General features: G+C 38.4%; 1 protein-coding gene and 1 non-coding gene across 2 annotated transcripts; one reads left to right on the top strand and one right to left on the bottom strand.

Annotated features, from left to right (window-relative positions):
* Positions 1-5,450: 5,450 nt before the first annotated feature.
* On the top strand, positions 5,451-19,742 carry nol11 (nucleolar protein 11). Its single transcript, XM_036570128.1, has 18 exons — positions 5,451-5,591; positions 7,234-7,347; positions 7,481-7,537; positions 8,031-8,179; positions 8,493-8,550; positions 8,745-8,886; positions 9,084-9,290; positions 10,219-10,295; positions 10,957-11,083; positions 11,284-11,393; positions 12,302-12,364; positions 12,705-12,889; positions 12,992-13,117; positions 15,101-15,349; positions 16,929-17,007; positions 17,360-17,452; positions 17,934-18,041; positions 19,579-19,742. The coding sequence occupies exons 1-18, from the start codon at positions 5,454-5,456 to the stop codon at positions 19,690-19,692; spliced, it is 2,196 nt and encodes a 731-aa protein (XP_036426021.1). The 5' UTR covers positions 5,451-5,453; the 3' UTR covers positions 19,693-19,742.
* A 2,460-nt stretch (positions 19,743-22,202) lies between these two features.
* On the bottom strand, positions 22,203-22,284 carry trnas-aga. The gene has a single exon. It is a non-coding gene; the product is annotated as a tRNA-Ser (tRNA).
* Between the last annotated feature and the right edge of the window lie 3,867 nt (positions 22,285-26,151).

The following is a 26,151-nucleotide window of genomic DNA, read 5'->3' on the forward strand; positions in this document are numbered from 1 at the left end:
CGAGGCTAACATTGCTTTTAAATGGTAGAGTGAGCATCTCACTGAACACTCTGTCTACTAGTTAAAGCAACAGTTCAGTGAAAGATCTAAGATGTATCGATCAGCTAAGACATTTTCGAAGTGCAGATTTTTGCTTCTGTAGTTTAGGACTGGAGTTACAAGGCTAACATTGCTAACATACACTAGGACTCCAAAATCACTCAAATAGCTCAGTTTGTTTCTGTAAAAAAAACATCACCTAAACTTGTCAACATGCTCAAACCACATCTAGGTCTTCATTAAGGTCATGTACACTTATTAATGTGGTTTAGGACACAGAGTTACAGAGTGACTGTGAGCTATAAAAATGAACAAAGCTCTGGGCAGCCACTTAAAACAACAGGATGTATATTCACAAACCACCTCAGGAGTCAGTGCTGATCTCTAGTCAACATTTGTGAGTGTGACCGCCGTAAATATGGAGGAACCTGATTCGAGATCAGTCCTGCTTTGTGAGTATCAAACCACATTGACAAGTCTTCGCAACCTTACTGAAGACCTGGCTGCAATTTGAGCAAGCTGAGAGAGGTTTTGGGGATGTATTTTACCAGAACTGTTTGGGTGACTATTGAGTTCCAGTGTTTATTAGCAATGTTAGCCTTGTAACTCCAGTCCTAAACTATAGAAGCAAAAATTTGCAGAAATTTCTCCAGAAATGCCTTGGCTGATCAACTATATCTCGCATATTTGTAAAACTATGTAAATTCGGTTTTTCACTGCTTAGTTGCTTTAAATAGTAGAGAAAGTGTTCAATGTGATGCTCACTCTACCATTTAAGATTCATTTAAGTGCTGAGTTGCTTTTGAGGAAACCCAGCCCTGAGGGCATTTGGAGCACTTTAACCAGCTGAATGCTCGTTGTGCTGTACAATGCTTTATGCTGATTCAGGTGCATCTCAGAAGCTTAAGTTTAACATCTACCTAAGTGTCAAATGACAGGGAGTTTCACCTGCTATATGAGTTGAAAAATAGTGTTGCTGTCATAACAGGACCTCATATCTCCATTTTTGATGGGTGCGGTGGGGTGGTGGTGTCACTTTTTGAAAATGCCAGCTTTATTGCCTTGACATTTCATGGTGAATGGACTATTAGAAATGCTCCAGAGTTACTTGGAATAAAAACTAATTACAATAACTTGCATTAATTTTTTTTTAAAGGGCCAGATTCACGTGTCTTAAGAAAGAAAATCTTCTTTAATGTGTTTTTTCTTAACTTCATTCTTAAGAAAAAAGTTACAAAAAAATGTTATTCTTCTAATAACTTAAGAATTGTCTTATTTTCTTTTCTCTTGCTTTCTGCTGTCACCCCACAGTTATTGTTTTTTCCAATGAGGATTTTTTCCTGTTGGCTGTTTCTTTCACCATCACCTCTAGTTTTTGTTGAATTGTTTAAACGCTTGGTTTGATGTTTTTCCTCCATTTTGCTCCTCTGAGCATATTAACGTAATGAAAACAACAGTTTTACAAATTCAAAATGTATCTCGTGTCGTTTATGGTACATGGCAAAATGCAACATAGCTTACATAAACATACATACAGAAAACAAGAAGATTTTCTTAAGAACATATTATGAAAATAATTAAGATTATTTTAAGAGAATATTTGGGAACTTACTTTTTTTTCAAGAATTGTATTTAGGAACATTCTTATGAATTTCTTAGTGTTTGTCTTAAGAACCTTCACAAGTTAGAAAGTTTTCGTGAATGCAGCCCCAGTTTTCCCTGCTTTTTTAGTTACTGTTTTGGGCATGGGAGGTTTTGTTATGACAGCAGCATCATGTTCATTTTATACGTTTCCAAACATGAAGCTCTCTTCTTTTGGGCTGCTGCACAACAATACAGTGCTGTGAACTGCCACAGTTGGCACAGTTACTGAAAAAGCGTATACTGTTTGGAGCTTTGACTTGGAGAAAACCAGCCCGAACCTCGGGTTATGTGTTTCCTGACTTTCAAACTGATAACACAGTAAGACTTGAACTTTCTAATCAGTAGTTAGTAATTCTGGTGTGTGTAGGTCAATCAGGAGCTTACAGCCATAAGAAGAAAACCCCAATTAAATTTCCTCTGTGTGAAATTGGAGTTTGAGTATTCTCAGGCCGTTAAGCTTACAGAATCGAAACGCTGTTAGTTGCACTTATTTCTGATGGTCCTCAAGATTTTCACTTTGAGTTTGGGACAGATAGTTATGCTTTTCTTTCCACAGGCCTAAGGAAAGGGACCAAGATTTTAATTTCTCTTGAGCCGTGGCTGGTGATGATGTCATGCTGGTATAGTTTCTTTGTCCACTACGAAGTGCCAACCTTTTTTGACTAATACACGGCCTCTCTGGGTTCCTGTACTCTGGTGTATTTTTACTGCCCTTAGCTATTATTTTGTTCAGATTAATTGTAATTATTGTTTCACTCTTTTCCTAAATCTTGTAGCAAATAAAATTTACTTGCTATTACATTTCTCCAATTGCCTGTGTGTTATTGTGTGGAGTGGCGGGGGGTGGGGTATGGGGTGTAATTCCTGCTTGAATTCCTGCTGATCATTTAGAAGACAACAACTGGACACTGAACAAATGGTTTGAAAGACATTAGTGGAATAAGTATTTGAACCCTTATATTTTAAAACAAAATATCTTCCCTCCTTTACTGGCAGAAATCTCAGCCAGGAGGTATTTTGGTCCATTTCTGTGTACAAAAAGATAATGTATATTCATGTTAATGTTTCAGGTCATGTATATTTTGAAGACATCTCATTTCCTTTAGCAGCTCCTGCAGATATTCTAATAGATCTGAATGATCTCAAGTTTAATACAGACATTGTTGCTCTGATTATGGTTGGCCGCCCTACAAGCGTGTGTCACATAAGGTCACTATTTCTGTTGTGTTTTGTGACAGTGATCATTCTTTTACACAAATAGTCCAACCTAAAATCCAACACGGCCCCAAACTACCCTCCAGCAAACATTTTAGTTAAACATTTACGTTTAATCTGCAACGAGAAATTGTCAAACACTAAAAAGTTGCGAAGCTGAAGTAAGTTTCTCGTTCAGATTCTCCTGTTCCACCTTAAATGGTGCAGCAGTTTCATTCTGGCATCAGACACCATTTAAGGTGGATCGGGAAATTTGAGCAAGAAGCTAGCGAGTGAGAAGCTGACTTCAGCTCATAAAAAGTCGAATGTTCAGAGACATTTTACAAGAAACTATTCTATTTTGATTAAATGTTTCCTGCCAGAGGTGCGAGAAAAGCAGCTATAGATGAGCTAAAGTTTAAAGCAGAGCAAATTAAGTCTGTTTTCATTTATTTTATATTTTTAGCCTATACTAGCACATTAGCACATACTAAAACATATTTGCAGCCAAGATGGTAAAATGGACATAAAATGTTGTGCCTCTCAAAGTGGTTTGATTTTTGTTGAAAGGACAAAATGGCTCTTCTTAACATTTGTTGTAGATCCCTGGTCTAGTAAGATCTAATAAAGAAAAGAGTAACTTAATTGTTACAAATCGTATTTGCACTGGGAGAATTTGGCCCATTATGTACTAATAATATGTCCTATATGTATTATAAATCTAATCTATATGTAATTTTAATTTACTTTTTTTCCAATAATCTTAATTTTATTTCATTTTTTTAATCTCAATTACTGTTTTTATTTATTTATTTTTCTTACCTTTTATAATCCTTTTACTTAACCTTTTAAATTTTAGTTTGCCTATTTATCCTTTTATGTTGAAGTCTTATTAAATGGGTTATTATCTTGGTTTTATTTTGTATTTCTTACAAAACTTCTTAATCAAATCTTAATTGTTCTCTTTAAATACCCAGAACCCACCGGTGGGCCCAAAGTGTTATTACACACTTTTAGAACCTAAGAATAGCTCAAGCAGTTTGCATTGAAGTCCTTGTAGTTACTGAACAATAAACCTTAGTATGTTATAAGCTTAAGATCTTATTTCTTTTGCCATTTATCTTGTCTGGCTTTCCTGTTCATTTTTTCTTGTAGTTTTGTTTATTGTAGTTTAACCGGATTATATTCCATTTTCATTTATTTTTCAATCCCTTTAATGTTGTAAATACTTGGCTACATTGAAAATTAGGAGCAATGTATTTTCCAGTGAAAATAAAGGTTGATTGATTGATTGATAAGAATTTTCTAAGCCTAATCCTAATCCTAGCCCTAACCTTAATTTAAAGAAACAAACAGATTTTTCTCTTCTCTCTTTCAGTTTTAAAAAGAATCATGGAGCTTTTGTGAAGGCCCTTTACAAAGTCAGGACCGTTTTTGCTGGTTCCGTAAGATTAGCTCTGCATTGCTCTGGTTTTGGTAAAAGGACAGGGCTCTGAAAATCTATGAAAACAAATACACATTCAATCAACAAAATGTCACATGGCCCGGGGGGCCTCAGTAGCCCAAAACAGAAATTTTCCCTCTTTCAGTTCAAATAAAGAGCTGTGTTTTTCTCTGCTTTAAATTACAGATGCATTGATGTACTATAAGAGACTCAGGCCTAATCCCATTTCACTCAGGCCTAATCCCATTTCACTCCGGTCTAATCCCTCTCTCCTACCACTTAGCCCTACCCCTCCGTTTGGCGCATTCATGCGAAGGGGTAGGGTGTCCCGATTTTTTGTTGAGATAGAGGATAATGGCGAAGTATTAGGACTACATGGCCCTCCAAATGAATGGTTTTTCAGAGGCACGCATGAGAAAAAAAGAAAAAACGGCAAGATGGCTGCACAAGTGACCAAAGAAACTCACAAATGTGAGAATTTTCTGTTTTAAAAATTTACGATAAACATCATATTATCTTAGTTTAACATCATTTCAGTTTATTATGGTCCTTTTCTTCATAACAAGCAGAAAAAATCGCTAATAGTATACTGATGTCTCGGTAGATAGCTAAATTTCTCGTTCCACCTTAAATGGTACAGCAGTTACACCGAGGCACCAGAATGTAACTTGCTGCACCATTTAAGGTGGAACGGGAAAATTCGAACATGAAGCTGGTGAATAGCTGAGTTCAGTTTCGTATCACTGAAGAATTACGGGTGGATGATAAAAAATAACCCTCTTTGTAGGCAAATGATGCCCAAAATGTAACTAAAGACCAGTAGCGAGGTTGCTGATCTTTACCCACCTCTGCTATCACTGCAGACTGGCAGGGTCGCCTACAGAGCAGCGCTAGTAGTTAATGAAGTACTGTTCTTTTTATTTGAGGGTCCCATTTCATAGAGGAAGATTTCAACCACTACCCCTTGTAACTCAGTTCCAAGGGGCGAGGTGACCCTCGAAGGGGTAAAGGTAAAAATAAGAGATAGGATTGGTTGGGGGTCTCAGTCTCGCGCTCACGCCCGCCGCTCCGCTGGGGGCGCTGCGGGTTCTTTTTCCTCGCGCTTCGTCTCGTGCAGCTGTGGGTGAAAAATATGGCTGCGCTGTATGAGTCGTACACGCTGTGCGCGCTCGCGGATACGGGACCGGAGGGAACGCGCGCGATCGAACCGGGTCGGGACCGAGACCGCGTGGTTATCACAGAGTCCGGCAGGGCGGTCACTGTGTATAAGGTAAAAGAAATGACACCTTTATTACAGTTTAAAAGGGGGGAGAGTAAACACCCCCACTGCACGCGCTGCCGGCGTGTAAACAACCCGGAGAGAGAAGTAAAAGTCAGTTTCTTATTCACATGTACTTGTTCGAATTTTCTCGTTCCACTTTAAATGGTGCATCAGTTATTATGTGACGCCTGAGGCACCAGAATGTAACTGCTGCAACATTTAAGGTGGAACGGAAAAGTTCGAACGAGAAGCTGGCGAATAGGAAACTTCCAGCCTGGTCTCGGATCCTCCAGCTGGGTGACAGTGGCTGTAAAATGAATATTATGTTCTTAAAAAAAGAAAAAAATCCTTTCTGGAAAAAATATTAGGACCATTAGGATTAAAATCTGAATTTTTGCTTTCTAATCGGAATTGGCTTAATGGTTACTATTAGAGACCACTAGGTTCATGTGGGACACCTTTAGATCCAATTAGGAAACCATCAAATGCATTTGGAATCAGTTTTAGAACAGACATTGGGACTTCTGGTTCCTTTCACCACCACTGCGAAGGGATCTGAGGGTAAGTTTCTCTGAGTCAAAGATTTAACCTCATGCCATTCAGAATGACTCGGTTTACTTAATCACTTAATTATAAAGACATTTAAAAAAATCAAATCAATTCTCATTTAATTTAGTAAAAAAGTATCCGGCCCTTCAGTCCCCCCATAGACCTGCAGTGCACAACGCCCGGCATCTGTCCGTATAGCAACTGAAGTGTGGACAGCTCTATTATTTCTTTTTTTAGGATCATTTTGGTCTAAATTAAAATGTGAAAGCTCCAAAGTTAGAGTCAGTTAAGACAGTAAAGCAGCTCAGGTGCTGAACCAACACAGTAGAATAAACTAAAACCTTAAAAAAGCCATTAGGGTTGGACGAGTGAAGAACTGAAACGGAACTGAGCGAAAAAGAATGTCCTATAATAGAAGAAAACTATTATTAAAAAGTATCAGCAGATAATGCTTTTAAAAAGTTGTACTCTGTAAGAGCAGAACGTTTAAGTAATACTGGGCCGCTGTGTTGATTTGCATTTTTTTCATTTTGCCTTTTTTGTAGTCCTACAGAAATGAGTTATATTTTGCTGTACTGCTAATTCAGGTCAGTGTAGTTCCAGTGTCCATGTTTTGTGAATGTTCATGTATCGGCATCAGCAGATCACATATGGTTTTGGATCACATATCAAAACAGTACTTAAATACATGCAACTTGGATGGATTAATATGAAAATATCATGTCATGATACTTTTTGAGACATTGTCACAATATTTGACATGTCACAGTGTCTTAACGTACAGGTATAATGTGCCAGTAGTGCTGCATTCAAAAACCCTGCGTACAGTAATTTTTGTTCAACATTTCATATACTGCACTGTGCTACATCCAGTTAACCAACACTTAAACACTTTGTGTTTTCAAGTACTGGCAATGTCTACAATATGCTCAGAGATGCATACTGTTTATCACATTAACAGAATTTATGTCAGTTACGATAAAACATCATCATATTTCTCACCTTTACATGCACCTAGGTAAATTTAGTTAGTTACTAGCCATCTTTGATTATCAACCTCATGGCAGCTCAAATAAATCCTACTGCTACCTCTCGTTTTCAGGTTTCAGATCAGAAGCCGTTGGGAAGCTGGACAGTGAAGCAGGGTCAGTGTATAACCAGCCCTGCTGTTTACAACTCGCAAACAAAGGAGTATGTGGTAGTTACAGATGAAAAGGTAAGTGGGGGAAAAACTGCAATTTAGGCCATGGTAAATGGCCCGATGATTATAGTAATAATTATTATTATTATAATAACAATTATTAATAATAATAATCAATAGATTTTTCATGGACTTGATTCCTGTTCAGGTTGTGCGAGTTTGGAATGATGAAGACATCAGCATTGAAAAAGCCTTCAAAGCAACAGTAAGTGTTCTTTCAGGTTCCCAGACACACTAGAATGTAGGCTGATCTGTTTATTGGGTTTATCAAAACATGCTTAAGCATAGTAGCTTGTAAGGCTGCACGGTATGGACAAAATATACTGTGCTACTATATCGCTCCATATTGTGTTTATGATTCAGCTTGCAATATTTTAGGTGTTGCAACAAAACTTCAGATCTCTGAAATAACATTCGGTCATTTTTAGTTTCTGTTGGTTCGCTCATTATGAAAACAAAAAAATAAAAGCAGGGACAGAATTGTTTGGTAGGGCAATTTAGTGAATGCTTGATATGATCTGAGTGAAGATTGACCTGCAGTGTATTTGACTAAAATGTTTTATGTTTATTGAATTATGTAAAAACTTTGATTCATCTAAACACAGAGAGAAAATCTCTGATTGGTCAAGCTGCTTAACATGCAGTAAAACTCTGTTTGCTCCTGGTTGCTGTACTAACTGGACTGTAAACCTCTGTAGGTGTCGGCGGAGGTGTACAGAGTGCACTCTGTACCAGACCAAGAGCCACTGGTGCTGTTTCGCCACGGGGCCGTCCGCTTCCTGGACTCACTCCTCGCTGCCCCTCAGCAACCCATAGAGGAGGTGCTGTCAGAAGAGGAGGTGATCAGGTGAGGATTGGGGTGTGAAGCAGTGAAGTCAGGAAGATTTGTTGTGATCATGTTTTAGTGTATCATAAAATCTCACATTTCACCAGGATCTGATTAAGTTATCTTGGTATGATTCAGAATTATTAAAAAGTAACTGGATGAACTGTTTACAAAGTAGCGAAATACAGATAAATGTTACTATAATTCAGTGATTCATTTTAACAGTCAGTGCAGTTGAATCAGTACCTTCAGACTGATTCTCTCTCTTATCAACATTATTCACTGTGGCAGATTTGATGAAAACAGCTGTTTGATTTCCCTCCTTGTTGTCCAGGTGGAGTGCAGCAGTGCAGACGGAGCAGCAGCTGGTGCTCCTCTTCAGCACAGAACAGGTACAGCAGCCAGATTAATCAGATTTCTTTATCCAACCATGCCAGTAATTACCAGTTAACTCCTTATTTAACTTATTAACATGGTTAATAGTGAGCGATAGCTAACAGAGCCATTTCACATTGTGTAAGTGAGATTTGCCACACTAGTGCTTATGAGATGAGCTCTTAAAGTTTTGTGTTTGTGTGTTTTTCAGAGAGGACAGCACTGCCTGTATGTACAGAGATTCAGTCCCAACGCTCTAGTGAAGCACAAGCTGGAGACGGACTCCACTAACTCCGCTCCTCTTAGCTATGCTGCCACATACAGAGATGGAAACATACACCTGCTGTACCTGTGTAAGCCTCCGTCCATCTTACATTCATACAATTCTTCGGAATTTTAAGAAGAAACAGCATTGATAACTGATCAATTATTTATTTATCTAGTAAAATAAATTTCTTCTTAAGAACTGTTGGCGAGACCCAGTTTTAATGTGTATTAAACTCTATTAACTGATAAATAAATAATCACTCGCCTGCTTCTCTCTCCACAGTCTCTAGCGGGTGTGTGTATGAGAGTGTGCTCCAGGCGTGGCCCACCGTCCCAGCGGTCTCTGAAACAGTTCAGGCTCTGCCCCGCTCCCTGCTCCTGAAGCTGCCCGTGGGTGAAGGAGAACTGACTGCTGCCTCAGCTCTGCCAATAGATGAGGCTCATATAGCTGTTGTGGGGGTCCCGCACCCCTCAGCTGGAGCTGGGAAAGGTAAAAAAAAAAATATATTATTTTGCCATTTCACTGAGAAGCATAAGAAATCAACATATCATGAAAAAAAATAATTTCACTCACGTTTTTTTAGTAAGAGTTTAATGTGGCAGGTAAACATTGTTAAAGTTCAAAGACACGCTGAACACTCCATACAGGCCATTTCTAGAAACTAAGCTGCTAAAACACCTTAAACAATTTAAATTTTTTCTTCTGTGATGTCATGAGAACAAACTCATTTACATGTATCCACTTATTCAGCCTACAGAAGTTTAGCTCCACCCAGTCACAGGCTTCATCCCATTCTGCTTTTTGGATATGGCAAAATACAGTACAGCCAATCGGAGAAGTGTTCATTTACACACATCTTTAGTTCACAACAACAAAAACAGCCTGTTTAATTCTAAGGGATAAAGGAGGTTGGAAAATGTCATGTAAAAGAGAGTTAGTAAAACACACATCTTATAAAAGATCCTCGGTAGATACAATAAAGTACAAAAAAAATGTGGGTTTATTTTAAAAATAAATTAAGTTTTTTTTTATTAGTTTAGTTTTAGAGTTTGTCTATATTTCACTACTCTGTAAATGACAGTGTATTTTAAAAAAAAATACTGAATAAAGTGAAAAGAACAAATCAAATTATAGTGAAATCTGACATTTCATGATTATTCGAATGGGGAATCATAGTCGAATCAAGGTCAGAGACTTGCAGGCCTGTATGAGTCTGTGTTAAAGGGTAATGTGACACAAACACATGCCTTGTTTTTGCAGAGCAACTGATTAAAGACTGAACTTATGATTTATGGGCTGTTATTGTCTATGAAGGATGATCTGACCTGACAGCGACCCACTATGTATTTGATCTGACAGAGGAGCAATGAGTTTCAGTGCTTGCGTATCACTGTTGATATCCTGTTTGTTTGTGTAGATTACCTGTGTATATGGAACACACATTTCCAGACTTTGCAGGCGGGCAGAGAGCTGGCGGGCAAGATATACGGCCAGGTTAGAAATACTATAATAATCTTTCTTTCTCATATATACATACACACACATACCATCTCTTAAATCATCAGCCAGGGTAGTTTAAGATTGCGTTACATGCAGGCTGACCACTAGACTGGGTATCATTCAGGATTTTTGGATAGCACTACCAATACCTGGACTTCAGTACACTGAGCATTATTTTTTTAGAACCTTCTTTTAAATTAGAAACTAAAAGTGGGCGTGGCTTAAACCAGAACTGAGTGTGAATCGCTGGAAGTGGGTATATTTACTGACCGAAATAGACTGCAGACTAATGAAGATATGCTAACATCACTAACACACATAATGAATGTAATTTAGACAGCCAATCAGCAGTCTGTATTAAAATTTGGTATTGAATGGCATGAATTGATAGTAAAAAGGTAATTTGGTCAGTAGCATAAATGTAACACATCTCCCAGTGGTGTCAATGCTTGTTTGCATGTCACAACATTTTAGAACATCCTGGCTTACAGCAGTAAATCAGTCATGGTGAAAAATATGACTGTCACTGTTTTTACATCATTTGAAAATACCAGCTGCCACTTATGAAGGAAGATTTTATGATGAACTTATGACATTGTAAATATGAAAACGTTGCCATGAAGTTTACTGTGTGTCTTCTGTCCTGTGTGTGCAGTTGTGGTGTTATTCAGGAAAGCTGTTTGTGCCTCATGGGAAAACTCTTTCTGTGATTCCGTTCGAGTGTCAGAAATCATCTCTGGCCGCCGCCATGGGGAAGCTGAAACAGACATCAGTAACCAACGGTATCAGGCTTTCAGTATGGAGCTGTATTGACAGCAGGAAACAAAATAATAATGATCATACTAATGATATAACAGTAGTAGTATTAATATCTAGTAAATTCATGTGTTAGTACTAATATACACTTGCTATCAAGGGCTCATAATATAATGTGTAGACTAACTCATACTAATGAACTCGTCTTTGTTTCTGTTTAATCCAGAGAGCAACTCTGGTCCGACTCTTGTGCCGTCCTGGAACGCTCTGCTCCACGCCGATCAGACACAGACACAAACGCAGGAGAGGAGCCGGGGAGCGGCCACAAAGAAGAGTGTAAGTCACATGCTTTAGTGTCTGAGAGTTAGAGGAGAGAATTTTTCCTTAATAGACAATTTAGAATACTTTTGAACTAAAGCCCCCCTGGATGGTCCATACTTTTGCTCTTTCCCTATGTGTTGGGGGTTGGAGTTGACCAAAAAAGGTGGACAGCCTAGGGAGCCTTGCAATATGGTTTGAGAACCACTAGACTAAAGCACACTGTTGATAGAGATTGAAACTTCTGTGGAGTAAATTGCATGTGGAAAAGTATGGCCGACGAAACTTTCATGCAACAAGATGCATGTTGTGAGCGGCGTGCAACTTTATAGTTACACAACGCAAACAAATCAGCAATCAAAGTTGCTCGCAACACATTCAGTTACTCCTCTAGTTAACCAAAATAGCAGCTTGTGTTTTTGATACACTATCATTTTGCAGCATCATTTTTGTAATCATCTTTCTATATTGTTTATAGTTGTCATTGCCATTTTTTCCCTACGATCTGCTACGTCTATACATCTGTCCTTTATCTATCTGTCTTTGGCACAAGGGGACTCCTTTTCAGAATCTTGTCCATTAACCCGGTGAAATCAGTGGTTTGAAAGTAAGTTGTTGGATGTGATCACGTGATACGTTACTGGCGTTTTGATTGGCTGTTTAATGAATCTTGTTCCACAAAGTTAAGACGCTTGTAACAGTTGCGGCTGAGTGTCAGTTGAGTTGCAGCACTCTTTATTGTGCAATTGAAGCATTTTAGTTTCATGTAGGTTTCACGCAGCTAAAGTTGCATGTAAGTTTCACCTGCCCATAGGAACAGATTGCATATGGAAATATCACAATTAAATTTGTCCAGATTTGTTTGTGTTTGAGATGCTTAAATGTGGATGTTGAAACTGATTGATGATTCTTTCCTTTCCTTACAGAAGACAAGCACAAGGAACCAGTCGTCCTGTCCAACAGCAGAGCAGCTGGCTGAGAAAATCAAGGTAATTTGTTTGCTGAGAAAAGGGCAAAACTCGAGTCTTAAATAGTTTAAAAAAAAAAAAAAAGTAGTATGGTGAAAGCATAGTTTAGATAGCTGTACCTGAGAATATATTTTTAATCTTTTTATCAGAGCGTTAAAGAAATCTTGTAAGTATTTACATACATAAAGAATCAGCCATTAATCACTCTTAAGGTGCGATTGGCTGTTGAACAGTTTTATTTTGGCCAGTGTTATAATTTTTATGACACAAGATTTGGGTGAAGCCGGTTCCATTTGTGGTTCCAGACCCTAAGCCAGACCAGCTACTGTATATGGGTGTGTAACTCTTGCATGTTCTGTAGGTGGGCTCTGAGAAGGAGGTGCAGAAACAGGTGGAGGCGTTTCTGCATGGATCACAGCCGGAAGAGCTGCAGCTGACAGCTGGCAGACTGGCATCTGCACTGGTGACGCGATGTCAGGCAGATCCAACCTTCTACCCTCAGGCTGCCCTCACTCAGCTGGTCCAAACAAACTACCTGTGCCACAGGTGAGACTGAGAGATGCCCTCATGCTTTTAACATATCAATTTTCTAAGCCTGATCTGGTGTGTCAGTTGTTGGTTTGTGCTGACTGACGTCTTGTTGTTCAGCGGGTGTCCTGACCTGCTGATGCTGACTCTGGAGAAGAGTGATTTCTGCCTTTGCCAGCTGTGTCTGCAGCTGTTCCAGGACATTCCAGAAGCGGTCACCTGTTGGTGTCTCAAGACCATCCTCAGGTAAGCAGCACTCCGTTGTTCAGCTTGGAGCACAGATTCTTAATCCAGTTATTAAAGGCACAGAGGCAAAGACTGGGTCTTTTAAAAGGGACACATTCACGGTGAATCAGGTGTGTTGGAGGGCCTTGCAGCTAAGCTAGTCCACTATAGTAAATTCACAGACTTTCAGACCAGAATAGTGGAGATTGTCCGTCCTTCACATAGGGATCAAGTGTAATAACTAGTGAGGAGCCAATACACATTTTTTCAGGTCCAATCCAATTCCGATACACAACTGCAGATGCTGATACAGATTCCAATACAAGAGCTTTTGTACTTTAATTTTATCATAAATATTGTTGGTATTGTTGGTAACTGCTGGTGTTTGATGACCCCCCTGCACTTTTTCACATGCCACACCACACTCTAGTGCATTTGTTTCTTTAGTTACAGACTGAAGTAGAGTGGGTTCATGGTAAGATGTGGAATGGAATCTGGATCGATGATGTTTTATGTTATGTTACGGCGGGTACATGGTCCAGCGCCAGCTGCGGACTGGAATCTGGATCAGTAAGTGCATCTGCCCTGTCCGTCCGATATCTGATGAGTGAATAACGTCAATATCGGGCCCAATGTAGGATCGGATCAGTCCCATCTCTGACCCGTGACCTCTTGAATTTGCAGTTACCACTGGTGATAACAAAAGCATGCTGTGATTTTGGGCGTTTTCACACTAGAGTTTTAGTTCGGACCCAGGACCGCTTGCTCTGCGATTTCAGTATGTTTGGTCAAGTGTGAAAGCTGCTTTCGAGCCGATCTTTGGTCCACCTAAATTTAGTGTTCTGAGGTTTGCTTCCAGCCAATTATGGTGCGGTCCACTGCGTCTGGGGTTACGTTATTGGTTCATTTTGTAGCTTATTGTGTCATTTCCCTTTTCAAGTTTCATGATGGCAGGGAAAGGATTGTTCTGGACAGTGGAGGAGACAGATTGACCTACAGATATACGGAGAGAAGAAAACTCTCAGTTGTTTCAGCATATAAATGATCAGCTTCAACTGGAAGGCTACACTTGAACAGTGGATCAATGTAATGTTTAAGTATGAACTCTGTCAGGACTATTTGAAAGTATGCAGAAAAGTGACATATGGAATTGTGCTGTCGATCCACGGTTTGGATGGAATTCCTGTGTGTGAAAGCAAATCAGTGATAGCGGGCCCAGAATCGATCCTGGATGCCAACTCAAGTATCCAGGACACACGTGAAAATGTCATTTATGTTAATTATTTCTCGTTCATAGCTCGACCTGAGAAATTCTGGTTCCGAACTTTGAATCCATACCACATTCGTGTTCTTAAGTAGTAAAGGTGACATTTTATCATGATTTGAATTTGATGGAATGTTGTTGTTCAAGGGCTGCAGCTAATGATAATTTCTGTAATAGGTTAATCTATCAAATTTTTTTCTGTTCTTTCAACTTATCGAGTACTCTAATGATAATGAGGTGGGTAAGTGACGCGTTGATAGTACTTATTCTTTTTTAAACCACTGTAAACAAACTTGTTGACTAATAATTGCTGCTACAGTTTTATTTTGTGGAAAGAAAAACATCTTTTACTTTTTTTGCTATGTGTCATTTCTTGACATCGAAAATAAACAAACATTAGCAGACTTGAAGCTATTGATATAGAGTTTAAATTAATATGAATTAACCATATAACTGCTTAATTACTGCTGATGAACAAGAAAAACAAGTTCTGTAGTTGTTTATGTAATTTAGGTCAGGCTGAAATACTGGTATATCAGATGAATATATCACAGCAAAGTCAATCAAAACTGGATAAATATCTGTTATTACTAGTGATTTCTGTGGTAGAAATGTGCTGTATGGGTATCAGTGAACAGTTTGGAGGCTGTGAATATAAGGCTCACTGTCTACTGACTGTAGATGTTCACACCTATCAAAACATCTCGGTAACATGTTTTTCCTCCTGTCTCTCACTGCAGTGTTCAGGATTCAGAGTTGGAACAAGTGGATTTAGAAGAAGATAGTCTGCTCTTCATGAAGGCTCTCACCCAGACAGCAGAGGTCTCAGATGGGGACAGTGGTCAGCCAAACGGTTTCTGCCCTCCAGTTCTGGAGGAGGAAAGCTGTGATGCTCCTCCAGACTCTGAGGTCCCTGGCACCAAGCCGCCCAGAGATCCATTAGCCCTGGATATGAGCTGCCCTGTAGGACCTCACAAAGGAGCTCTACTGTATCCTTACAGCTGCTGCTGATGCTGTTTCTTATTCTTTTCATCTAGTTCACCTTGTGTGGTGTATTCATAAGAATTTGGGTGGTGGGCTGATGGGGGCAGTGATGTGGTGTTCACAGAGTTTGTACTGTTTAACACCCCGCTACTCGACTGTTAACACTCCTTAAGCTCTAAGGGTCTGTATGGGGATCCATACTTTAGTTTCATGCACTCCTAATTGCAGAACTTGCATAGTAGTGACCAGATAGGTTATGGCTGTTACTGAATATTAAGTCTCAAAATCAGGAATTGAAAAATAAGCCTAAGGTTCAAGGAGTTAATAAAAGCTTTGCTATGTTTTCAACAATGCTAAAGTTTGAGTGCCAGTGGTAAAACTACATTAAATTAGCATTTTGGGAAAAAAATGTGGCCTGTGCAAAAGGTATGGAAGAAAATTTATATTTAATATTTTATTATTTTTTAAATTGGTTAAATTCAAACTACAATTCACAGAAAAATATCATATTTGTTATGAGTTTGTTCCTTGTAGAGGCCATATAACTTATTTCCCCTCAGAAAAGCTACAAAACGTGTCGTTTGACCATTGTGAGAAAGATGTGCTTCTCTCCATGTGTCAAACTCAAGGCCCATAGGGCGAAGTCAGGCCTGTGGCGCAACCCTATTCAGTCCACGTAATTATTTAAATTTTCTGTTATCAGCCTTTTTTAACCTGAGCTACAGTCCCCAGCATGCACTGCAACATAATGTGCATTCTAACCCCCTTTCTCTAACAACAATCTATGGGCCAGTTAGACAAAAAGAAAAGATGCCTCGTGTCTAATTCAAACAAATGGGTGGTGTTAAGAAACAATTAACAATTATCTGTAGCCTATTGTTTTATTTTAAATTGTTTTTGAATAAGTATTCAGTGCCTATTTTGCTGTAGCAGTTTTGGTATATTTTAAATAAACGATGGCCCGTTGAGGTCGTGGCAAAATGTTAGGTTAAAATGAAATAACAAAGCTGACCCACAGATTTGCTCAGATTTTTTAATATGGCCCTTTCAGGGGTTGAATGACACCCCTGATATGGAAGGTCAGCTGAAGAAATGGCAAAAATGAATGGCAAAAGCTTCAACGCAACAGTTCAGTAAAAATAAATAAATAAATCCCGTACCCTAAATATACAACTGATCACAATTTAATAACTGAAAAGTAAGCTTGGGGTTTAGGGGTCAAAAAATTTGCATCTTCTGTAGTAAAATGTTTTATAAAACCAAATTGAGATGTAAAAGTATGTCATTGGATAAGATATTTCACATTTTTTCATTACTGATCATTTTGCTGAAACAGCTCATCCAGTGTCAGACTTAGCTGAGGTCCCAGAACTAAAAAAACAAAATGTGAACAAAAGCATCTGCACACTCAAATCTGTGAAAGAATCTTTTGATTATTGTACAGATTTGAGTGTGTGGTTGCCTTTATTCACACACTGAATATTCATGCGCCAAAATGAAAAATGCAACACACACTAAAAGCTTTAATTCATGTTTTAGATCACTGTGTTGGAATCCTTCAGACATCCTTAACCCTTTTATAAGAAATGAGGTTCTGCAGACGCCGTACAGTGACAGTCTTTTGCTTCCCCACTTAAAGGACCTCAGTGTCCCGCAAGTTATAGTAAGTACAGAAGTACTGAAACAAGCGGTTCTGTGTTTTAACCTAAAACAATGTGCAAATGAGCTGTCTAACCAATCACTACATGGTTTTGTGTGTGTCTTTTGTGACCAATTACAGGTTCTTTGAATTTTTTTAAATGAATAAAGGTGATCACATAATCCAATAACCGCACATCGTTATAATCAAAATTAATGCAGACCAGGCTTTAACCACATCACATAGAGGTTTTGGGCCAGTGCATTTTAAAGTATTACAAGGCATGTCAAAAATGCAACGTGCAGCAATATAATCACAGTATGACATTGTGTCAATATTGTGAAGCCCCTGTGCTCATTTTCCTCTCTGTGTCCAGCTCCTCCTGCAGTACCTGCGGTTCCTGTATCTGAAGTATTCGCAAGATGCCCACTCTCGAATCCCCGCCCTCCGAAAGCCAGCTGTCACTCAGGTTTGATAGACTGTTCAGTGTTTCTTTGAACCTCTTTAATCCTGAAGTTCACACACTTTATTTAGTCACTCTCATAATTATATTACTTTCAGATTAATTTTGTAGTAGTTACAAAATCATTTGTAGTCAGAATGGTATCTGTCTCAATATCAGTAACTGAATAATTAGATTTAAGGGTTTATTAAAAATTTCCTTTTTTATTTATTTATTTTTTTTTTGTTATATGTAGTTTCCTAGTCCACTTTCATCTGTTTTATTGAAAACATTGATTCTAGACTTTTGAACAGTAGTGTGTTTAAAGCAAGTTCAGTGAAAAGCGTTTCTCATTACCCTGAAAACAGTCGATCTACTAACAACAAATAACTAAACAATAAGCCTAGAGTTCAAAGGGGTTAAAGTCCATAGAGACATTCATCCCATCCCCATATCTCTGTCTATGAGAGAGATAATCAATGACTGATTCCTCTTTCTTCCGTTGTAGATCATGGATTGGGTTTGCTTATTGCTGGATGCTCACTTCACAGTGCTTGTTTTGGCTCCTGAGGCCAAGAGTTTGCTGTCCAGTCTCCACAAGTTTGTGAGGTCTCAGGTAAGTCCACTGTAATGTACAGAAGGAGAGCAGTGGATAGGGGATTTTCATTCGCATTAACTTGTTTTAAATCAACCTGAAATCAAAACTGATATTTCTCACATTGCTACTTCATGTCCCTTATCATATTAAGCGTGATTAATCGTAAGTCATTTAAAAGACAGAATTCTTTGCATAATTTTCCATCAAGATGTAATGACTTGCTTACCTGCACCCCCTCCCCTCACCCCCACCCTTCATCGAGAGATGTTCTGCCAGCTCAGAGACCCTCCCTGATACAGTGTTGTATCCCGTCAGGGGAATCCTAAACACCATCTTAAGGGCCGCTCCATTACTTTGTTAGCTCAAGTGAGGGGTGTTAGATGAGCCCTCGGAGGGTTGAGGGACTGAGTGAACACAAGTGTCGACTTCAAAAGCAGAACTTGCCCAGATATCGCTGTGATGTGGCGCATTTCCCTATTTGTACCCCAGAATAATGGCAAATAAAGCTGTTCATAGCAAAAATACTTAACATTTCAAAACCATAACATTTGATTTGCTGAGCTTTAAGTTACAAACTACTCCACCTGTTTTACAAGACTGCTGATACAACTTCATCACTTTCCTTTGCTGCCTGGCTCCTTAGTATGCTAAAGCCTACACAGCTAAAAACGACAAAAAACAAAGGTTGTACGGTTCTACTCAAGTCAAGTCAAAGTTTATTTCTGTAGCGCTTTTTACAACAGTTGTTGTCACAAAGCAGCTTTAGAGAAAAATCTGGGTCCAAGCCTCCATGAGCGTCGCCAGTGGCAAAGAAAAATTCTTTAAGAGCAAGAGGTAGAAACCTTGAGAGGAACCAAGAGTCAGAAAGGGAACCCATCCCCCTCTGGTCGACACCGGACAGCAAACAGTAACAGGAGAGAATGAGATTTGACCACTATAAGATACGGAAAAGGGGAGAAGCAGGAGGAGCAGTGGCTCTGATTAAATAGTTCGAGTCTGTGCAGCAGCAGTATCATCAGGACAGTCAGTGGTGCGCAGGAGAGGTTTGCCAAGCGCTGTACAGCAGGAATCACTTTTTCACACAGGGCTCTGTAGGTTTGGATTTCTTTGTCCTTTAATAATCAAGATCTTCATTTATAAACTGCATTTTGTGTTTACTTGTGTTATCTTTGTCTAATATTTAAATTTGTTTGGTGATCTGAAACATTTAAGTGTGACAAACGTGCAAAAGAATAAGAAATCAGGAAGGGGGCAAACACTTTTTCACACCACTGTACGTTGTTCTCAGACTTCTCCAAAAACTTTTGCATTGCCAAGTTTGCATGGCTAGTTGATTAGCTCACTGAGGCTAATCTGCCGAGGGCAAGTGTGTATGTCTGAATAATCTGCTCCTCCCCTCCTACTGTGAGTGGCCACTTGTCCAACATGTGTGAAGTGTTTGAGTGAGGGCGAGTTGAAAAGGATTGAAATGGGGCCAAATACATTCGCTTCAGTAAGTGCCGAAGTACTGAGTGTATTTCTGTAAATAACTCATTACGGTTTGTTCTACTTTTAGGTGAAGTTGTACTCTGAACTGGGGAAGATCGAGGGAAGTCTGGAGGCGCTCAAAAAATCCAAGCAGTCCAGAGAGATTGGCCAGTATTCAATAGAGGTGATTGAGCTTTTTTAGACGACCTGTACAGATGCTTTTTAATAAAACTCTTCTGATGACCTAAAGTCTGTGCCGGTGTGACTTTTTTCTTGGTTGAATTTTCACACAGTTTAATGTGGTGCAGAGATTTATTTCACATATTAACACAGCCCTGCAGGACAGTTCAGTCTGCCCAGCCAGACAGAACAGAGGTCATACGTCAGTCTCAAAGGCACAGAAACAAAAACAGCCTGTTTTAATAGTAAGAGAGGCTGGAAAATTGTCATAAAAAGGAATGATAACTGTTTTTGGTACAAAACCACAAAAGTGTTTATTACTGTGAATGCAGAGAGACTTTTACTTCGTGTGTATGTGTACTGTGGTTTCTGAACACACGAGTTGATCGTTTTGCCTTTAGCTTTGTAGCATGATTAAGAATCAGCACTGAATCTGAAATCACAGTGTAATACACAACACACCATCATCTAATTCAAGTAATTGTTTATTTTATATGGTCTTAAAACCTTTAGTAGTCAGATGCAGGTTGCATTACCGGTCAGGCTCCAATATTAACTGCGAAAGCGAAATAAATAGTAAATATACAATATATGTCCAAAGGTTTATAGACACCTGCTCAGCATTTCTTCTGAAATGAAGGGTATTAATAGAGAGTGTCTTCCTTTGCTGCAGTAACAGCCTCTATTACTTGATGTGGGTAGCGCTGTCGCCTCACTGCAAGAAGGGCCTGGGCTCGATTTCCTGGCCGGGCTGTCTGAGTCCTTTCTGTGTGGAGTTTGCATGTTTTCCATGTGTCCCACAGTCCAAAGACATGCAGTCAGGCCAATTGAAGATGCTGAATTGCCCCTAGGTGTGAATGTGTGTGTCTGTGTGTCTGTCCTGTGATGGACTAGCGACCTTTCCAGGGTATTTACTGCCTTCCACCCATTGGGCCTCATTTACCAACGGTTCTTACGATGAAATTTCTTCTTAAAACCCACTTACACAGTTTTTACAGAGATTCTGATGTTCACCAGTGTTTTCTTATTTGTGATTTGTTCTTAGGTTAGAACAGAATCTACACACACTAAGCTTGCCTGAGCACTGATATGAAGCACCACAAAAATAGTGTTTAGCAAAAACAGAATTTAATTTTATACATTAAACTAGGTAAACAAAGGATGCCAAGTTACCATATTCCCATCATATCTAATGCTTTATATGTTAATATGACAACACAAAAACAGTACAATACAAAACTATTAACATTAATTACATAGACTGATCAGTCATAACATTAAAACCACCTCCTTGCTTTTTACACTTATTGTCCATTTTATCAGCTCCACTGACCATATAGGTGCACTTTGTAGTTCTTCAATTACAGACTGTAGTCCATCTGTTTCTCTGCATACTTTGTTACCCTGTTCTTCAACAATCAAGACCCCCACAGAGCAGGTATTATTTAGGTGGTGGACCATGTGAAGTGGTGGTAGCTTGTTAGTGTGCAGCGCTTGTGTGGTTGGTTTAGACACAGCAGTGCTGGTGGAGTTTTTAAACACTGTGTCCACTCACTGTCCACTCTTAATCCAAAGTTTACCAGATAGATTTGCATGCGTTGTTTTTAATACAAGTTAAAAGAAAAAAATCTAAATGAGATACAGCAGCAACATAAAGTTTCTCATATGTATTGTTGGATATGCGTTACACATATATGTTTGTGTATGTTGATATATGACTGAAATATGACCCATATTTGAAAATTGCCAGTTCCGAATAAGTTGGCATGTGTTTTATACATGTCTATATGTGACAAGTTGGATATAAGGGAAATCCATACATGCTAATATGTGTGATGTATGTGAAGTCATATTGCAGATTTAAAACTAAATTTCCCAGACTTCAGCTCTTCACTGTCAAATTATTTTCATAGTAGCTACAAAATTGCAGTCGGGATGGCATCTGTCCTAAAATGAATAGATGAATGACCAGATTCAGGGGTTTATTCAAAGTTTGTCCCTCGTTCAAATTATCGAAATCACTTGCTTTATTAATCAATTTTGTTCGTTGATTTACAGTAATAATAATATATAGATATCACGAAGTATTCACTAAAAGATGTTTTCAAATGTTTTATTTTATATTTAAAAACTGTAATGAATATGATGAATTCTGGATGACATTTTTTATTCCATTCTCAGGTCTGTCTTAGTAATTATGGGATTTTCTACAGCTTTGTTTATTATTCTGGATGTATCTAAAATGTCTTTCTTTCTTTCTTTTTATTTATTTATTTATTTATTTATTTATTGCAGTTTCCTAGTGTCCGACTAATTATCAGAAACCTGCACAACACAAATTTTATGCACTTGTCTGTTTTATTGAAAACATTGATTGCCAGACCATTGAACAGTAGTGCATGGTCAGTAAGTCTACCACTGTGGCAGATGTATGTTTCTCTCTAGAAAGTGAATAAATAAAGCAAAAGATTTAAAGAAAGTTCAGGGAAAAACGTCTCATGTTATCCTTACAGATTTAAGGAAAAAGTCTGACGTTGTCGGCAGGATTCGAACCTGCGCGGGGAGACCCCAATGGATTTCTAGTCCATCGCCTTAACCACTCGGCCACGACAACTTGACGGGTTTCCGAGCATCACGGTTTAAATGAGAACCGTTATTCATTGTTGGTGATTCATTATATTATATATGTTTGTAGACGTTTTACTGATTCCTCAGTGACGGCTAGTGTGATGAGTAACATCCTGTTTTAGTATTTTTTCCCCCCAAAATAAAGAGGCATATCCTTCTTAATCGACATTTTCGTTCCACCTTAAATGATGCAGCACTTACATTCAGGTTCCTATAAGGTTTATAAAACTATAAACTATAAAAAGGTCTATAAAGCTTTTCAAATAAACGCCTATGCGGCGTCTGGGTGTAACGTTAACTTAACTAACGTTAACTGCTGCACCATTTAAGGTGGAACGGAAAATTCTGGTAAAAAGCCGGCGAAAAGGAAGCTTATGTCAGTTTCGTAAACTACTCTGTAGTTGTGAAAAAAAATGAATAGGGAGGCATAAATATCGGTCAATGTACTCATCCTTTAAAATAAAAAAACTTCCTTTACAGTTAAGCGAGCTAATCCATTATCCGGATGCACTGCTCGCTCTTCACCACGAGGCGTCGCTGTGGTCGCACGTCCGCCGGTATGATCAACTAAATCTGTTTGAAATGAGTTTAATCTGAAGGACAGACTAAACAGACAGCAAACCACACAAGGCATTAAAACACTATATTTAAACTATAAGCACGTATATATATATGCAATGGTTTGCTAACATTTAAACCCTATATTTCATCGAAAATAGTACAAAGACAACACATCAAATGTTAAAAGTGAGAAATTTTATTGTTTTATGAAAAATATATTCTCATTTGTTGGCTGACAACAGGTCAGCCAACATGATTGGGTATAAAAAGAGCATCTCAGAGATTCTGAGTCTTTCAGAAGTAAAAATGAGGAGGGGTTCACCACTCTGTGAAAGACTGCATGATCAAATAGTGCAATAATTCAAGAAGAATGTTTCTCAACATAAAATAGCAAAGAACTTTTGCTTTTCATCATCTACAGTACATAATATCATTAAAAGATTCAGAGAATCTGGAGAAATCTCTGTATGCAAGGGACAAAGCCAAAAACCAGTATTTGCTGGCCGTGATCTTTGGGCCCTCAGGCGGCACTGCATTAAAAACTGACATGATTCTGTAGTGTAAATCACTGCATGAGCTCAGAAACACTTCTGAAAACCACTGTCTGTGAACACAGTTCATCACTGCATCCACAAATGTAAGTTAAAGCTCTACCATGCAAATAAAAAATCATATGTAAACATGATCCAGAAACACTGCTGCCTTTTCTGGGCCTCAGCTCATTTAAAATGGACTGAGGGGAAGTGGAAAAGTGTCCTGTGGTCCGACGAATCAAAATTCTTTTTGGAAATTATGGACACCGTGTCCTCCAGGATAAAGACCACTCAGCTTGTTATCGGTGCACAGTTCAAAAGCCAGTATTCATCATGATTTGGGGGCACATTAGCGCACATGGCATGGGTGACTTGCACATCTGTGAAGGCATCATTAATGTTGAATGATATGTAAAGGTTATGGCAACATATGCTTCCATCCAGACAACGTCTTTTTCAAGGAAGGCCTTGTTTATTTCAGCAAGACAATGTCAAACCACATTCTGCACGTATTACAACAGTGTGGCTTTAAAGTAAAAGCGTCCAGGTGCTAAACTGGCCTGCCTGCAGTCCAGACCGGTCACCACTGATAACAGTTGCTGTATAATGAAACAAAAAATACAACAAAGGAGACCATGAACTGTTGAGCAGCTGAAAACCCATGTTAAGCAAAAATGGGAAAACATTTAACTTTCAAAACTCCAGAAATTGGTCTCTTTAGTTCTCAAGCGTTTGCAGTGTTGTTAAAAGAAGAAGTGATGTAACACAGTGATAAACATACCCCCGTCCCAACTTTTTTGGAACTTGTTGCTGCTATCAAATTTAAATTGGACATATATTTAAAAAAAGGCTTTATAGGCTTTATTTGATTTGTATATTGTTGCATTCTAGTTTTATTTACATTTTGCACAGCGTCCTAACTTTTTTGAAAATGGGGTTGTAGTTTATATGAGGTGGTCTTTTCTTGTGACTACTTATTGAAAAAAACTTCATTCACTAGATCTGTGAATGAACATTGAAATCTATGGTAGCCCATTTCTGCCACCTAAAATGTTTTTAAAAATCCAGCACCTATTTTTTATTCTTAATAAGACTGCTGTGCCATTGTTTCGCGATACTAAGTCATTATTTTGAGATGCTATCTCATTATTTTAAGATGCTAAGTCATGATTTGAAGATGCTAAGTCATTAGTTCAAGATGGTAAGTCATTATTTTGAGATATTAAGTCATTGTTTTGAGATATCTCATTTTGAGACGTTAAGTCATTATTTTAAAATACTATCTAGATTTAGAGACGCTATGTCATTATTTTGAAATACTATATCATTATTTTGAGATGCTTAGTCATTATTTCGAGATACTATCTCATTTTGAGACAGTAAGTCATTATTTTGAGAAACGTTCACATTATTTATTATATATATTTATTTTTTCTTCAAAAGCAAAACTATTCAAAATATCAGATAGTTTACCAAAATAATGACTTATTGCAAAATAGCAATTCACTTAACAACGATAATAATAATTAGGTGTTGGATGTTTAATTTTAAGTGGCGGATTTTGGTTTCGGTCCTTCTGTTAAGATGTAAAACCTAAAAACGCTGAACAAAAACTTTCAGAAACTACTATTTATGCTTTATTTTTCATTTTATATGTTGACGCTGTATGAGTCCAACGGGTCTCCAGCGTTAGTTTAACTGACATTTGTTTATATTTATCACTTTGTTGAAGTCCATTCAAAATAAAGACGACTGTGTTGTATTTACTGTGGAGTCACATGGCCACCATAGAAGGCCGCGCTGTCTGTGGCTGCGCTCCAATATGCGCACTAGTACACTAGACTTCATAACTAGTTCGCGTGGGTTATTAAGTGCGTAGCTTCGAGGAATTGTATTCAAGAGCACAGCGACGCTCAGACCTGAACAGAGATGAGTGAGTTCAGATATCAGATCATCTCCTGCAGATTGTAGATTAAGGAGGAGACGCGCTTTAAGTACAACACTGTGCTGTTACCGCCATATTTAGTCATATCAATGACGCCATTGCTCCAAATGCTGAGTATAAATAAAATACAGACACGCACTTCTGGACTCAGAAAAACAGGATCGGAGAGGATTTTGTTTTCATGTATTTCGTATTAAATTTTATTTTTTTTCTAAAAAAAATATATCACATTCACAAATGCAAATTTAGAATTATAAAACCGTGTTTTTCCCTTATTTATAAATGAATTAAAGCTGTATAAAAATCCCACAGCTGCTAAAATTGTTATTTTGCTACCATCTTATAACATTTATAAAGACTATTTATTGTCTGTTTTTCTTTTCTTTTTGTGTCTGTAATTACCGTCAGTAATGATAATTATAATAATAATAATAATAATAATAAGCATAAAAGAGAAAGACAGATTTACAAGTTTGTCTCCAGAAAGATCAGACGTCACTAATGTACATCCAACTGTGGGTTTTGTAGTTCAGTTGTATTTTAAACTTAGTAACTATATTTATCACTCAGCAAAATATTCTACTATTGGAAAGTTTTCCTGACTGCGGTGCGTCTCTGATCGTAAGATAACTGTTTCACAAAGTTCAAGTGTTTCGCAAGTCTGGGCCTCTCTCTGCCCCTACTTGCTATGGCCCTAGATAGTGTACAAGGGCACAGGATGCAGGCGCGCGAATTGGAACGCTGCTCGTGTATGCTGGGCAGAGCTGGTCACGTGACCCTCCGTCGAAGGCCCCGCTGTAGGGAAAGAGGGGGA

This window comes from Colossoma macropomum, unplaced genomic scaffold (genome assembly GCF_904425465.1).
Source record: "Colossoma macropomum unplaced genomic scaffold, Colossoma_macropomum, whole genome shotgun sequence".
NCBI lineage: Eukaryota > Metazoa > Chordata > Actinopteri > Characiformes > Serrasalmidae > Colossoma > Colossoma macropomum.